Here is a 16,097-nt window from a genome sequence, read left to right on the forward strand (position 1 = left end):
TAACTATGTCTCATTTGTTTCATCTGTGCCCCATGTATTTCCCCTAGTCACAAAATATTTTGAAGCAAATTCCAAACAAATATAATTTCCTCTGCAAGATTTTCATATGATCTAAAAATAAGGGCTCTTTAAACATCATCACGATGACATTATTACACCTAAAAAAATTGGCAATTCTTTAATATCATCAAATATCTAATCAATATTCACATTTCTGATTGTCTCATAAATAATTTTTTATGATTAAAGTCAAAATCAAAATAAGTAGATAGCAATTGGTTGATCCACCTCTCATGCATCTTTTAATCTAAGGTTCCACTTCTATCTCTCTCTCTTTTTTTGATTCCTTGCAATTTATTCCTTGAGGAAACCTTGTTTGCCCCATAGACTTTCCCATGATCTGGATTTGCTGATTGAATTCTCAGGCCATAATTTAACATATTCCTTTGTTCCTTATATTCTGTGTAAATAGTTAAATCTGGAAGCTTCATTGGGTTCAGGTGTTTTGTTTGCAAGAATACTTGATAGGTGATGTTGTGTACTACCATCAGGAAGTACATAATGTCTGGTTGTCTTTTTTTTTTTTTTTGAGACGGAGTCTCGCTCTGTCACCCAGGCTGGAGTGCAGTGGCGTGATCTCAGCTCATTGCAACCTCTGCCTCCCAGGTTCAAGCAATTCTCCTGCCTCAGCCTCCCGAGTAGCTGGGACTACAGGCATGTGCCACCATGGCTGGCTAATTTTTTGTATTTTTAGTAGAGACGGGGTTTCACCATGTTAGCCAGGACGGTCTCTATCTCCTGTCCTCATGATCCACCCACCTCGGCCTCCCAAAGTGCTGGGATTACAGATGTGAGCCACCATGCCCAGCCGGTTGTCTCTTTTTTTTTTAATGTCAAGAGCCGCTGATGTTTATTACCTAGATTCATTAATTCATTTGCACTATCTCATTTAATCCCTACAATACCTCTTCAAGATAAGTATTGCTTTATAGATGAGGAAATAGAAGTTCAGAGAGGTAGTTTCCCAAGATCACATAGCTAGTGGATGACATAGCTGAGATTCAAACTCCTGTGTATTTGACTTCAAGGCCTATATTATGGGTTTTATGCCTAAAAGGGCAATTTCAGTAGAAATATCAGGCAGTCAAAATGCAAGACTTTGAATAAGCTGTGAGACTGCTCACTTTTCAATTCCTAAATATTTTGAGACCTCAAATTTGTCTAATTACTAGTAAAGCATTTTACATGGCATATATGCAGATAGTTGAGTGATTTTAAAATTTTATTTCCAGTGATGTTTTCTCTTAATAAGTAAACCTATGTGTAGGAGAGTGCGTATGTGCACGTGTGTTAACTGTCACATAGATAGCTGGAACTTTCCTGCCCCTTATGATCTAGGTGAAATTGCCTTGAACCTCCTAATCCACAGGCTATAGAAATTGAAAGCATGTTTCTTTGTTACACTGTCTTTTTTTTATCCCATCTATACTGTATATTAGATGTGAAACTTGGCACTTCAAGTTTCATATAAAACTCCTACTTAATAAAACATTTGTGAACATACACTTCACTAAAGGTTTGTCAGAGAAGACAGAAAGGGAGAAGTTACCATTCTTAAAAATCTACCGCTGACTTTTGAATTTTTCCCAGTCTCTTTTTATCTTGCTTGTTCTCTCTCCTTTTCCTTCTCTATCTTTGTCAAGGGCAAAATAACAGATTGTTCTCTATCATGCAGAGCAAACCTTGGCACTAGCTGTTGCCCAGGCCTTGGGATTTTTTTACCTTTAGAGCTTGTCAATGTGTTTTTTCCATCAAGTTCTCTCTAAAGGAAGTATAGTACCAGCTGTTGATATAATAATAATTTTTCTACCGAAGAATATAATAAAGAGATGCAATTTTTAAGAGAAAAACAACAATGATAATTGGTTGGTTCAGATGGTTTCTGTCAGCTAATTAAAAAATGAGGACTTTTATCATTCTGTTTGAGCCTTGTTCTACTGTAAGCAGGGTTCAGCAGAAAAGCAACATGTTTTGGAGTTAGTTGAGCCTGGATTTGCATCCCAGCCTTATCCACTTATGAGTTAGGTGATGCTGGACAATATTCTTAACTCTTCGGGGTACTTCATAGGATTGTTATGAAGATTATATAAGATTATACCAATAAAACTCATCCCTGAGGAAGTGTTGCTCCCTTTCTATGGGTCGGTATTGGTGCAAGAATTGGAAACCAGCCCTTGGAGAATAGTTATACATTGGCCATGATTTTCCACAGCCCTGGAAATGCACAATTCTATCCTCCTACCAGGATGATTGTTAAGTTTTAGCTAACATTTGATTATAAAAGGCCGTAAGTACGAGTATCTCTGAAATAATTTGTGTATTGGAAAGAGGTGTGTAATAGCACTTTTTAAAAAAAAACCTAGGTGTGAAGGAATTACAAGTCCAGAAGGTTCAAAATCTATAGTGGAAGGAATCATAGAGGAAGAAGAAGAAGATGAGGAAGGAAGTGAGTCTATAAGCAAGAGGAAAAAGGAAGATGACATGGAGGTGGGTAAAAACATTCATTCTTGAAAAGATGTGGTATGGAATGGTTCAAACTGTATGTGGGTGGGAAGGGATGATAACATTGTTCTTTTTGTTTGCCATTAGATATTTTAGGGAGCAAAGACACTATCATAAGAGATACTTAGCTTTAACTATAAGATGTAAAGCACTGTTGATAGCTCTGATCAATTGGAACATAAAACTTACACTATATACCCTCCTTTAAAGCAGACTGCTTTCTCACCTGTTCTTCTGTTCCTGTGTTTCCTCCCATGAGAAAAATTCCATCTCCTACCAGTCTGCTCTAAGCTCATCGTTGCCCAGGCTGGAGTGCAATGGCGGGATCTCGGCTCACTGCAAGCTCCGCCTCCCGGGTTCATGCTATTCTCCTGCCTCAGCCTGCCGAGTAGCTGGGACTACAGGTGCCCATCACCACGCCCGGCTAATTTTTTTTGTATTTTTAGTAGAGACGGGGTTTCACTGTGTTAGCCAGAATGGTCTCAATCTTCTGACCTTGTGATCCACCCGCCTCGGCCTCCCAAAGTGCTGGGATTACAGGCGTGAGCCACCATGCCCAGCCTGAGCTCATCCAGATCTTACCCTGTCCATCTGTCTTTCAAAGTTTTTCTCCTTGAGGAAGCTCTTTAATTTTCTTTCCTTTTTTTTTTTTTTTTGTTTGAGACTGGGTTTTGCTATGTTGCCCAGGCTGAATTCCTTGGCTCACGTGATCATCCCACCTCAGCCTCCCCAGTAGCTGTAGCTGGGACTACAGGTTCATGTCACCACACCCAACTTCCTTGGGGAAGCTTTCTGACCTCAGTTGACATCACTCTCTTTCCAACACAGCACTGAAAGTCTGTATGACACACCTTAGCACTTTTTTTTTGAAGTTGTACATATTAAGTCATAGAACTGATTTTATAAGTCACACTCAGAAATACTATGGTCCTTTGCTAGTCATCTGTTGACTCATGTCCTCTGTGCAAGAATTGTATTCCAAACAAACAAAAAATATGTATTTTGTGGCAGAAACTGATGTTCTGCATGAATTTCCCTCTGCATTTAGCTCAGGGTTGTATAAATAGTGTTTTATGAGTACTTGCCAGGCAAGTAGTGGTAACAAGTGCTTTTTTCTTGAAAATGTTTAGTGCTCATGAACAGCAGACTAGGGATGGATTCGATTATAAACATCTTACTAATGGCAGGTAATGAACATGTAATGACCTACTCCTTTGCATTTAGAGATGCTGCTGTTAGCAAGAAGGAGAATACATTTTTAAACAGTATTTTAATTTTGAGGATCTTCTTGCCATCTTTAAAATCAATGATCAGAAATGTAATACTTTGCACCTCTTTAGAGTTTACAAAGGTTTAAATAACGCATGGTCTATTTGGTCCTCTCAACACCTTATGAGGTTGTGGAGAGATCTTTTCTCCCATATTATGGTGTAGAATGTGAGGCTCAGAAGTTAAGAGACTTGCCCGAGGTAATCAAGCATGCACTTAGTAGATTTGAGACTCTTAATATAATCAATTGCTTTTTACCCATTATGTGCTAAGCACTATGCTGAATGCTTCACATTTATCATCTCTAATTCTCATTTTAGTTCTGCATTGTAGGTATTATCACCATTTTACAACTTAGGTACAGATACTTGCCCATGGTCACACATAAAAGTTAAAGCTAAAACGCACCCAGATCCTTGATTTTTAATTCTAACTCATTTTTTCTTTGTATTTTTTTATAAGCCCAATTATGTGGTTTCATAAACTCCAGCGGTTCTGTTGAGAGGGTGAACTGAGGCACATTAATAAGGAGTGTCCATGAGTATTCACTCCCCATTTCTCCCAAACCCTCCCAGCTTAGGCAACCACTAATCTAATCTCTATAGATTTGCCTAATCTGGACATTAAATATAGATGGAACTATATAATATGTGGTCTTTTGTGACTGGCTTCTTTTCTCTTAGAATAAAATTACCAGGGTTCATCCATATTGTAGCATGTATCAAATACTTCCTTTCTCTATATGGTTGAATAATGTGACATTGTATGGCTATACCACAGTTTTTAATCCATTCATCGCTTGATGGACATTTGGGTTGTTTCTACTTTTTGTCTATTATGAATAATACTTCTTTGAACATTTGTGGGCAACTTTTTGTGTGGATATAGGCTTTTATTATTTGTCTTGGGTACATAGCTAGGAGTGGAACTGATCAATCATATGGTAACTATATTTAACCTTTTGAGGAACTGACAGACCCTTTTACATTCCCACTTGCAGTGTATGAGTGTTCCAGTTTCTCACTATCCTTGTCAACACTTGTTATTTTCTCTCTTTTTGATTATAGCCATCCTAGTGTGTATGAAGTGATATTTGATTGTGGTTTTCATTTTCATTTTCCTAATGACTGCTGATACTGAGTTTCTTTTCATGTGCTTATTGTCCACTTATATATCTTCTTTGGAGAAATGTTTGTTAGATACTTTGCCCATTTTTTACTTGGGTTATTTGATTTTATTACTGAATTGTAAGAGTTCAATATATATTCTAGATACAGATCCCTAATTTGCAAATACTTTCTCCCATTCCGTGGGTTGTCTTTTCACTTTCTTGATGGCATTCTTAGAAGTATAGATGTTTTTAATTTTGATGAAATTCAATTTATCTATTTTTCCTTTTGTCCCTTGTACTTTTGGTATTATATCTAAGAAGTCTTTGCCTAAATGTCATGAAGATTTATACCTATGTTTTCTTCTAAGAATTTTCTTGTTTTAGCTCTTACATTTAGGCCTATGTTCCATTTTGAGTTAATGTTTGTGTATGATATCAGGAATGGAACCAACTTCATTCTTTTGCATGTAGATATGCAATAAACGGCCTGTCCCAGCTCCATTTATTGAAAAGGCTCCTTTTTCCCCATTTAATTGTCGTGGCACCTTTGCCGAAAATCAGTTGACTATAAATGTTAGATTTTATTTCTGGACTCTGAATTCTATTCTGTTGATCTATATGTCTGCCCTTATGCAAGTACCACACTGTCTTCATTATTGTGGCTTTGTTGTATGTCTTGAAATCAGACAGTGTGTAAGTCCTCCAACTTTGTTCCTCTTTTTCAAGGTTATTGACATCCTATATATTTTTTAAAAATTTTAATACTTATTTATGTGCCAGACCACGCTCCTGTTGTTTTACATACATGAGTATCTTTAGCTCATCCTTACAATTCTTTCAGATCTTGTGTTGCCAGTTTTACAGCTAAGAAAACAGTCTGGGCTGGGTGCAGTGGCTCATGCCTGTAATCTCAGCGCTTTGGGAGGCCGAGGCGGGTGGATTACGAGATCAGGAGATTGAGACCATCCTGGCCAACATGGTGAAACCCTGTCTCTACTAAAACTACAAAAATTAGCTGGGCGTGGTGGCGTGCGCCTGTAGTCCAAGCTACTCGGGAGGCTGAGGCAGGAGAATTGCTTGAACCCGGGAGGCAGAGGTTGCAGTGAGCCGAGATTGTGCCAGTGCACTCCAGCCTGGGCGACAGAGTGAGACTCTGTCTCAAAAAAAAAAAACAGCCTGGAAGAAATTAAGTAACTTTCCCAAGGGACCCACAGTTATTAGTTAATAATGGCTTTGGGACTTGCATTCAGTCAGATCTGACTGACACAAAGCGTTATGTTTTTAAACACTTTTCCAGTGAAACAATGGGAGATAATGCAAGGCCTGTGGTGGATGCCCTTGTGTGGAGAACTGCATCTCGCCCAGGTAAACGTCCCAGGAAGACTGTTAGCCAACTTTCTGTTTCTCCCACCCAACAACAAGTGGATCTCATTATATCAACCTGCTTTATTACCATTTTCACAGCATCTAATAGGCATCTAAACTAAACTTTATGGTCCAGCTCTTTGGAGAAAGGACTTATTTCCAATAACCTAAATACAGAAGAAATCCTAATTCTATCCAGAATTTTTTCTTTGGTTTTGCAAATTTTAAGATTTGAGATGAACTGTTTTTTATATATATATTATAATAATTACTTTTTGGAGGTTCTCTTACCTTAAATTTGTCATTTCCCTGTGAAGTTCAGTGTGCATGTAGGAGGGGCTTGTGAGATTATGCCTTGTCTCTGACGGTCGAGCTGATCTCTTAGAAATGGCTCATAGTAAGCCAGGCGCGGTGGCTCACGCTTGTAATCCCAGCACTTTGGGAGGCCGAGGCGGGCGGATCACGAGGTCAGGAGATCGAGACCACGGTGAAACCCCGTCTCTACTAAAAATACAAAAAAAATTAGCCAGGCATGGTGGCGGGCACCTGTAGTCCCAGCTACTCGGAGAGGCTGAGGCAGAAGAATGGCGTGAACCCGGGAGGCGGAGCTTGCAGTGAGCCGAGATCGCGCCACTGCTCTCCAGACTGGGCGACAGAGTGAGACTCCGTCTCAAAAAAAAAAAAAAAGAAAAAGAAATGGCTCATAGTGTTGTGGGGAATAGGACAGGCTGAGATTCCAGGTTGAAATGGCAGTAAGTATTTCCTTTAAAGTGTCCTACCCCTGGTAAATATTAACAGTGGAGAATGGAATTAGTTCTTTAGTGAGAATATTTGAATCATAAAAGATAGGACTAGAAGACCCAAGTTTCTTGATTTCCCATCTGGCGATCTTTTTCTTTTTCTTTCTTTCTTTCTTTTTTTTTTTTTACTGTGATTAAACAAACAAACAAAACCATAAAATTTTCCATCTTGGTAATTTTTAAGTGTACAGTTAATATTCACATTGTTGTGAAACATCTGAGATTTTATGCCTATTAAACAACAACTCCCCTTTTCCAAAACTCTTCCAAAGGCCCCTGGTTACCACCATTCTACTTTCTATGAATTTGACTATTTTAGATACCTCATATAAGTGGGATCATATATTATATGTCTTTTTGTGACTGGGTTATATCACTTTGCATAATGTCCTCAAAGTTCAGTCCCTATGCAGCATTCCTTTTTATGGCTGAATTATATATGTATATACCACATTTCATTTATTCATTCATCCATCCATCAGTGGCCATTTGAGTTGCTTCCACCTCTTGGCTGTTATCCGTAGTGCTGCTATGAACATGGGTTTGCAGGCCCTCTTTGAGATTCTGTTTTAAATTCTTTGGATATGTACCCAGAAGTGGGATTCCTGGATCATATAGTAGTTCTGTTTTTAATATTTTGAGGAACTGCCTTGATGTTTTTCTTATTGGTTGTTGAACCATTTTACAACTCAGTACACAAGGGTTCCGAATTCTCCACATCCTCACCAACACTTATTTTTCTCTTTTTTGATAGTAGTCATCCTAATGGGGGTGAGGTGGTATCTCATTGTGGTGTTGATGTGCATTTATTTATTGATTAGTGATGTTAAGCATCGTTTCATATGCTTATTGGCCACTTCTGTATCACCTCTAGAGAAATGGCTATTCAAGCCCTTTGACCATTTTTTAATCAGGTTACTCGATGTTTTTAGTTGCTGAATTGTAGGAGTCCTTTATATATTCTGAATATTAATCCATTATAAGTTATATGATTTGCAAAGATTTTCTCCCATTCCATACACATAGTACCATTTGTCTATTTTTGCTTTTGTTCACTGCTTTTTGGTGTCATATCCAAGAAATCATTACCAAGTCTACTGTCCAGCTTTTCCTCCATGTTTTCTTTTAGGAGTTTTATAGTCTTAGTCTTACTAGGTCTTTAATCCATTCGAGTTAACTTTTGGATATGGGATAAGGCCCCAGCTTCATTCTTTGGAATATGCATATCTGTTTGATTATCCCAGTACTGTTTGTTGAAGAGACTATTCTTTCCCCATTGAGTGGTCTTGGCAGTCTTGTCAAAAATCGTTTGACCATTTATGTGAAGGTTTATTTTTGGGCTCTCTATTCTATTCCACTGGTCTATTTGTCTTACGGCAGTACCAAGCTGTTTCAATTACTGCAGCTTTGTAATTGGGGAGTGTGAGTTCTCCAATTTTGTTCTTCTTCAAAATTGTTTTGGCTAGTCAGTGTCTCATGAGATTCCATATGAATTTTAAGATGATTTTTTTCTATTTCCTAAAAAGCCATTGGAATTTTGATAGAGATTATGTTGAATCTGTAGATTACTTTGGGTAGTATGGACATCTTAAGCATCTGGTGATCTTTAAGATAATATGTTACTATCTCGTGTTCACTTTTAGATTTTCATATTGTGGTTGATTTAGTATATTTCAATTATAATGTTTCAAATATTTCAATGGTATAGAAAACTATAGATAATTATTTATTTTTTCAGCCAATATTTGATTGCATACTCTGTGCTTATCTACTATAAAGATTTAATAAATGTTGACATTTTGTCATATTTGTCACATATTTCCTTTCAAAATTACTATTGCAGGAACATTATATCATTATCATAAAATATAAGAAAAAATGCTCTACTAACAAATCAACCTATTTTCAGTTTTCCTTTTAGTACTTTACTAGAAGTATACCACATTTTTCCAGTAGTAATCCTAACTTAGATGACATGTCATAATCTGTTTCTTGCTTAAATTATAAGCATTTTTTCATACTGCAATATGTTCTTTGTAGTTATTATTTTGATGAAACATCCTTTTTGCCAACCAAGGATAAGAAAGGCTTAATCTTGGCACTACCACTTACTAGCTTTGTGATCTTAAGAAAGTTTCCTAAATTTACAGAAACTAATAGCAATAACAAGTAAACTTGTAATTATCTTAAAATGAATATTACAGTGACCCATACAACAAGACTGTTGGAAGGACTGAATGTATATTAAAATGTCTAGGACTCAGTAGGTCCTTAATAAGTGCTAGTTTCCTTCCCTTTCCTTTTCCCAGGGATCTAGTTTTTAATACTGTTCCTCCAGGGGTTGCCCTCGGAGACTCAGGACTTGCTCTTATTCCTCCAGACCAAGAAAGACCATCCATACACCTGGAGAATTGAACTGGCAAAAACAGAAAAATACTGGGACGGCTGGTTCCGAGGCTTATCCAATCTCTTTCTTAGTTGTCCCATTCCTAAATTGCTGCTCCTGGCTGGTAAGTGCATATGTGCATATATTAGTCAGCTCAGGCTGCCATAACCAAATACCATAGACTGAGTGGCTTAAACAACAGAAATTTATTTTCTCACAGTTCTGGAAGCTGGAAGTCTGAGATCAGGGTGCCAGCATGGTCAGATTGTGGTGAGGGCTCTCTTCCTGGCTTGCCTTCTCTCTGTGCCCTCACATGGCCAAGAAAGAGTGAATGTGAGCTCTCTGGTGTCTCTTCTCTTAAGGATGTTAATTAGGGACGTTCATCCTACCATGTCAGAGCTCTGCCCTCATGACCTGAGGTTACATCCTTATAGGCCCTAGTTCCAGATACAGTCACATTGGGAATTGGGGCTTCAACATGAGTTTTAGGGGGACACAACTCAGTCCATAGCAGTGTTGGTATATTGTCGTCTCAATATGACCTCATTAAAACTTCTTACCAAATGAGTAGTGACATCCAAAGTAGAGTACCTTCCTCATTCATCTATGCCTTTTCTCCTCCCCACACCCAGTCTCTAAACCTAACTAAGCATAAGCATTCATCTAAGCATAAAGGATGACCTGATTCTGGCCTGGCCTGTCTACTTGGTCAAGCTCAAGTCCTTCTTAGCCTAGAGCTAGATACAGTGGTATAAGGATATTCTGAGTATTATGAGAATTAAAATAGTAAAACTTTGTTTTCAGAACCAGTTTAACGTAGTAATTATAGGGGAATCTCAACCTGAAAGGTTTTATCTGGTGGTGAGAGTATGCTCTGGGAGTTAGGATTGGTATAAACATGAATGCAGAATGTCATCGTATTTACAACTTTGTAACACTTTTTACTTAGTACTTGAACAGCAAAATCTATTTCACAGTGAATTCTCTTGTTTTCTAGGTGTTGATAGATTGGATAAAGATCTGACCATTGGCCAGATGCAAGGTAAGTTATCAAGAAATTATGCCCCTGGACCCTTTTCTGAGGAAAGGGTGATAGGGCAATTAACATCCTGAGATGGTGAGGTGTAACGGAGAAAGCATGAGCTTTAGAGTCTGACCCAAGTTGGACATCCGCCTCTACTCCTAACACACTATATGATCATGGGCAAGTATTTCCCTTTCCTGAGCTTTAATTTGTTAAAAAAAAAAAAAAATCCATCCAAAAATGAAGATTATAATACTACCTATGTCTCAGTTATAAGAGTTAAAATGAGGCAATGTGTTTAAAAATTATAAAGTACTGTATAGGTGTATGATACTGTGAAAAGAGATATTCTGACTACTGATCAGTTTTTTGTTTGTGGGTTTTTTTTTTTTTAATTGGAGTCTCACTCTGTTGCCCAGGCTGGAGTGCAGTGGCCCAGTCTCGGCTCACTGCAACCTCTACCTCCCAGGTTCAAGCAGTTCTTCTGCCTCAGCCACCCCAGTAGTGGGATTACAGGCATGCACCACCACGCCCAGCTAATTTTTGTATTTTTCGTAGAGATGGAGTTTTACCACTTTGGCCAGGCTAGTCTCAAGCTCCTGACCTCAAGTGATCTGCCTGCCTTGGCCTCCCAGAGTGCTGAGATTACAGGTGTGAGCCACTGCAGCTGGCCAGTATTTTTCTTATTGTTAGAATTTTTAGGAAAGGGAAAGGCTGAAGATAATCCAGATATAAAAAGGTATAAATACCTGTTTAGAAGACAGCATGGTAAGATGGTAAAAGTAAGGTCTCTGAAGTTCAGAAAACTGAGTTTTGAATACTGCTTTTCCAGTAATTTTTTGACTCTGGGCAAGTTATCTGACTTGCCTCAGCTTTAGTCTTCTTAATCTGTAAAATGAAAAAACTGATGGCAGCATCAAACGGATTGTGGGATATAATGACTAGGAAAGTGACATGCTGAGCACTGTGTACAGATGCATGTATGTTAGCTAGATAACAGTGGAGGCAGAGGGTCCAATTTTGTGGGGGCTCTTGCTTTAGTATGGGTAAAAGACTCAGTGAAGGTGAAGTCAGTAGGCATGCAACTTTTGGGTTATGGGAAGAAGAGGTGCCAACTCCAAGACCAAAGTTTCAGGCTCAGGCAGAATCTGTTCTAGACCTTTCTTCCCTGCTTACTCCCTGGACAATTTCATGGCTTCTGTTTATACCTTGATGACTCCCAAAGCTAAACATCCACCTCACCCCTCTCTCCTGAGATCTAGTCCTAGCCCATGTAGCAAACCTGCTGGATGTCTCATGGGCCTCTCAAACTGTTCTTTTAGCTATCCTCAAGCTTTCCACAGCAAAAGGAGCTATATTTTCTCATAATAGTTGTTCATAGGCTCTCACATATAAAACTCTGGTACCAGACCTTCATGGCTTTGCCCTCCTTTAACTACATTGTATCCTGAGGCCTGGAATAGGACCATGAGCTGGGACTGTGTGATTTTTTTCCATGGCACTGATGTTGGTAATTACGGGCTTAGACACTTATTTAAGTAGATGCTTATAAATGTCTAAGCCCGTAATTACCAACATGAGTGCCATAAAATTGAATCTAAGATACTTAAGTTCAATTCAAGAAACCTTTCCTAGGCACCCTTCCTGTGCAAGACCTATGCATGATGCTGGGCAGACAGAAGAATCAGACATGGCCCCTGAGACTGCCTGAAGGCAGTTGACATGGACTGGGATAGCATTTGAAATCACTGTTGATCACCAGCCTTGGAATCAGACAATCCTGGGTTTGAATCACTGTTAATAGTTTTGCGGTGTGAGTGAATTCCTAACTTATTTAATTTTGAGTTTCTTCATCTGTAAAATGGAGATAATGATATATATCAGTACAGTTACATGAAGTTTAAATGGAAAAAATGTGGGTAGTCTAACAAATGATGCCTTTCATTATATTCAGGAAGTAATCAGATTCCTTACGAGATGTCCTTCTGTTTCCTGTGTATGGATTATATCAAGACCACCTTCTGGTTTAAAGAAAGCCTCCTATGAGTATAGAGAGTAAATGGCGAGGATAAGGAACATTCCACAAAACAAAGGGAAATGGCTAAGGCTGCATAGATTCCAAATCACAGCTTTCCCAGCACTGTGTTCAAACCAGCTGACTTAGTTATGAAATCCTGGAAAACTACCACCTATTCATAGTACACGTTGGGTAAATAATTTAGGCTCTCTGAACCTAAGGCTCCTAATCTGTGCAATGGGAGAGAAGAGTTTGGAAATATTCCTACCTCATAGAATAATCATGAGGATTACCCATGTGCATGTTATTTTATGTGTACCTGGCACAGTGTTGTTGGTGTATGTGAGTTCTCTCTGATTGTACCTACTCTTCCAAAGAGGAAGGACAAATGCATCCCTAGTCATCAGAGCTGATCTAACAGAAAGAACAGGGAGATTGGAGTTGTAAGTTTTGGATCTAGTCATTTGTTCATCGTTCATTCGCTAAAGACTTAAGCATCTACTCAGTGCCCAACCCTGTGTTAGGTCTTATTAGAGGTATAGAGCAAGTAATAACACCATTGTCCCCTGTTCTTATGGAAATGACACACTCCTGGGGAGGCAAGCACCAGTAGCATGTAAAATGTAAACTTACTTGAAACTTACAAGAGGGCCATGTGCTGCTCTGTGTTTGGATCCAAGTGCATTAACAACAGTACTTTAGGAGCTAGAAGGGAGAGGTGACTGGGCTTGAGCACCCACAGAGAGGCAGCTGAGTGCAGAAGGAGGGGCACCGGATGGACTTTACTAAATGGGATCATCTTATTCCTCCACTAATGAACAAAGTGGCGTTGGGCAGGTCACTTCACTAATCATGGCCTCAGTTTCATCATCTCAAAAAAGAATTTCAGTATTTTTGTACATAATTGTATAGGGTAGATTTTGAGAATCAACTTTAAAAATGGATAGAAGAGTACACTGAAAACTTTTTGAATCCTATGTAACTGGGGTAAGAACCACAGGATGTAATGACCAGAAGAACTTTCAAGCCCATTCCTTTATTTTATAAATAGAGAATCTGAGGCTGAGAAAATCTGCTGTCTCTACTTATAGGGGCTCTGGGTCTCATATCCTTTAGTCTCCTTAGGGATCTTATCAGTCATCGCTGTTCATTCTCAATCATTGTCGCATTACTTATGAGCTTACAGTGTTCTGTAAGACAGTATGAGAAAGTGCTTAGTACAATGCCTGGCACATGCTTAAGTGCTCAGATGGTAACTTATTATTGTAATAATACATTTTGAATCCTTAACGTAGCTTACAAAATCCTTAATGGTTTGGCCCCTGCTTACCTCTCCAGCCTTATTGTTAACCACTCTCATAAGCACCATGCCAAGCTTCTTGTGTTCCAAGCCATTTCAAGCCTTCCTTCCTTCCTGGGTCCCTCTTGGATTGTGAAGTTCCCTTTCTTATGCTCTTACAGCCCCATGTGCCCAGTTTTATCATAGGAATGACATGCTGCATTAAAATGTTGGTTTTTGTGTTTTACTCCCCTACTAGACTGTAAATCCCCTAAGGACAAGAACTGTTTCTTCTATGTGTTTCTGGCCCACAGTAAATGTACACTAAATAGGACAGAAGGAAAAAGTGAAGGGAAATGATTGGCACAAGGTTACAATTACTTGTATTACCATCCTCAGCAAGACTTGATCATTGAGTCCAGAGTATTGAGGTGGAGGTGAGGTTGGAAATGGGGAGGTAGGTCCTGGGCTCCTAGAATGACCTATGAAGCTGCATAAGAGAGGGCTCTTTTAGTCCTTGAAGTTGCCTTGCTTTGATTCCTCTCCAGGGAAGTTCCAGATGCAGGTCCTACCCCAGTGTGGCCATGCAGTCCATGAGGATGCCCCTGACAAGGTGAGTCTGGTGCTCAATGACTGTAAAAGGACAACTGTGAGAATAACCCTGGATGTCACAGAAGACAAGTCTCTGAGTCTCAGCCTGCATTGCCTGCAGCAGCTGCTGTGGAGCCTATGCAGATGCAATTCCACCAGCTCTCCAACTTCTCCCTGGCGGCTGCTTATGGTATTGGTTTTGTGTATATGTGCTGAGGAGCTACTGACACCCTACTATTTCATCCCAGAGCCCTGTGGTTAAGATCTTAAGCTCTACTTCTCCAATACCCCCAAAAGCCAGATGGAAGAGGGATGATTAGGGTAGAAACTGCTCCCTAAACCACAGGCACAGTTAGGAATTAATATGGGCTCCTCCTGTGAGAAAACACCATTTTGTAACTCTAAGGGCACAAATAAGCCCTTCACATCATTCCTCTTGAGCTCTATGGAGCTATCCCTGGCAAGGATGGTGAGGAGGAGTCTTCTAGCTCTGCTAGGGAGGGCCTAGGTCCTTTTAATTTCAAGCCACTCAGACCTGTGGGTGGGATGAGGGCACCGTAGAGCCTAACCATCTAACAGTAGCCCACAGCCCAAGGCTAAGCCCCATCACTAACCTTTATATGGCCTGGAATATCTCTCCCATTTCTAGGTAGCTGAAGCTGTTGCCACTTTCCTGATCCGGCATAGGTTTGCAGAACCCATCGGTGGATTCCAGTGGTAAGGCGGGTACAAGGGTTTAAGAGAACCCCAGCAGTGCTGGCCAACTCTGACAAACAGATATTTGCAGGACTATAAATATCTCTGCCTTACCCCTACCTGGTTTGGTCACCATGCCTTTCTTCCCCTTCCTCAGTGAAGAGCCTGGCATGTCTGTTTCTACAAAGCCATGGTTGGTTGTTTCTTTGTGCTGTGCTCCCGTGGGTTGATGCTGAGGCTGTGATTAAATTGTGCCTAGTCTCACTCCCCACTGTGATGTGCATTTCTTCTTGAGGTGCCCCTTTGAGGAGGCTGGGATAGGAATCAGTCCTTTTCCAGGCTCCTAGAGAAGTTTTCTTTGGCTTCTCCTACCCTGCTGCCAAGGAAAGCTGAGCAGGCCATGGAGCAGGGCTTTTTTTTTTTTTTTCTTGGCGCAGTCTTGGCTTACTGCAACCTCCGCCACCTGGGCTCAAGTGATCTAGTGCCTCAGCCTCCCGAGTAGCTGGGATCACAGGCATGCGCCACCACACCTGGCTAATTTTTTTTTTTTTTTTTTTTTTTTTTAGTAAAGATGGGGTTTCTCCATGTTGGCCAAGCTGGTCTTAAGTGATCCACCCGCATCAGCCTCCTAAAGTGTTGGGATTATAGGCACAAGCCACCACGCCTGGCCTAGGGCAGGGTTTTCTACAGTGTTGCAGAGTGTCTTCCCATGGCCAGCTACTAAGCAAGCTGGGAATAGTATGGGTGCCTCTGCCAGGCTTGCTTCCCCTCCCTTTCCGAAGCTGGCAGAATATTAGCCACTCTGCAGGGGTGATCCTGGAAGCTCTAGAGCAGGGTTTTCAACCTCAGCGTTATTGACATTTTGAGGTGGATAATTCTTCATTGTGGGGACTGTCCTGTGTGTTGTAGGATGTTTAGCAGTATCCCTGGCTTTTACCCACCTGATAACAGTAGTACCCCTCCCACACACAGTTCTGACAAACAGAAATGTCTCCAG

General features: G+C 39.9%; 2 protein-coding genes and 1 non-coding gene across 4 annotated transcripts in view; 1 reads left to right on the forward strand and 2 right to left on the reverse strand.

Moving 5' to 3' along the window:
• PPME1 (protein phosphatase methylesterase 1) overlaps window positions 1–16,097 on the forward strand; it is an 87,603-nt gene that overhangs the window by 69,528 nt on the left and 1,978 nt on the right. The window contains exons 9-13 of one of the 2 annotated variants that reach the window (XM_032166928.2): window positions 2,424–2,547; window positions 9,488–9,617; window positions 10,491–10,535; window positions 14,362–14,426; window positions 15,054–15,121. In XM_032166928.2, coding sequence (XP_032022819.1) covers window positions 2,424–2,547; window positions 9,488–9,617; window positions 10,491–10,535; window positions 14,362–14,426; window positions 15,054–15,121 — 432 coding nt within the window. The other variant, XM_058446748.1, reaches the window with a different exon arrangement.
• P4HA3 (prolyl 4-hydroxylase subunit alpha 3) overlaps window positions 11,237–16,097 on the reverse strand; it is a 57,345-nt gene continuing 52,484 nt past the window's right edge. Inside the window, exon 15 of the transcript XR_009215664.1 lies at window positions 11,237–11,405. The gene's annotated coding sequence lies outside the window, so the exon portion shown is untranslated. The remainder of the gene's footprint in view (window positions 11,406–16,097) is intronic.
• On the reverse strand, window positions 15,788–15,926 carry LOC116477555 (small nucleolar RNA SNORA7). Its single transcript, XR_004250521.1, has one exon. It is a non-coding gene; the product is annotated as a small nucleolar RNA SNORA7 (small nucleolar RNA).

Source organism: Hylobates moloch, unplaced genomic scaffold, assembly GCF_009828535.3.
Source record: "Hylobates moloch isolate HMO894 unplaced genomic scaffold, HMol_V3 SCAFFOLD_11, whole genome shotgun sequence".
Taxonomy (NCBI): domain Eukaryota; kingdom Metazoa; phylum Chordata; class Mammalia; order Primates; family Hylobatidae; genus Hylobates; species Hylobates moloch.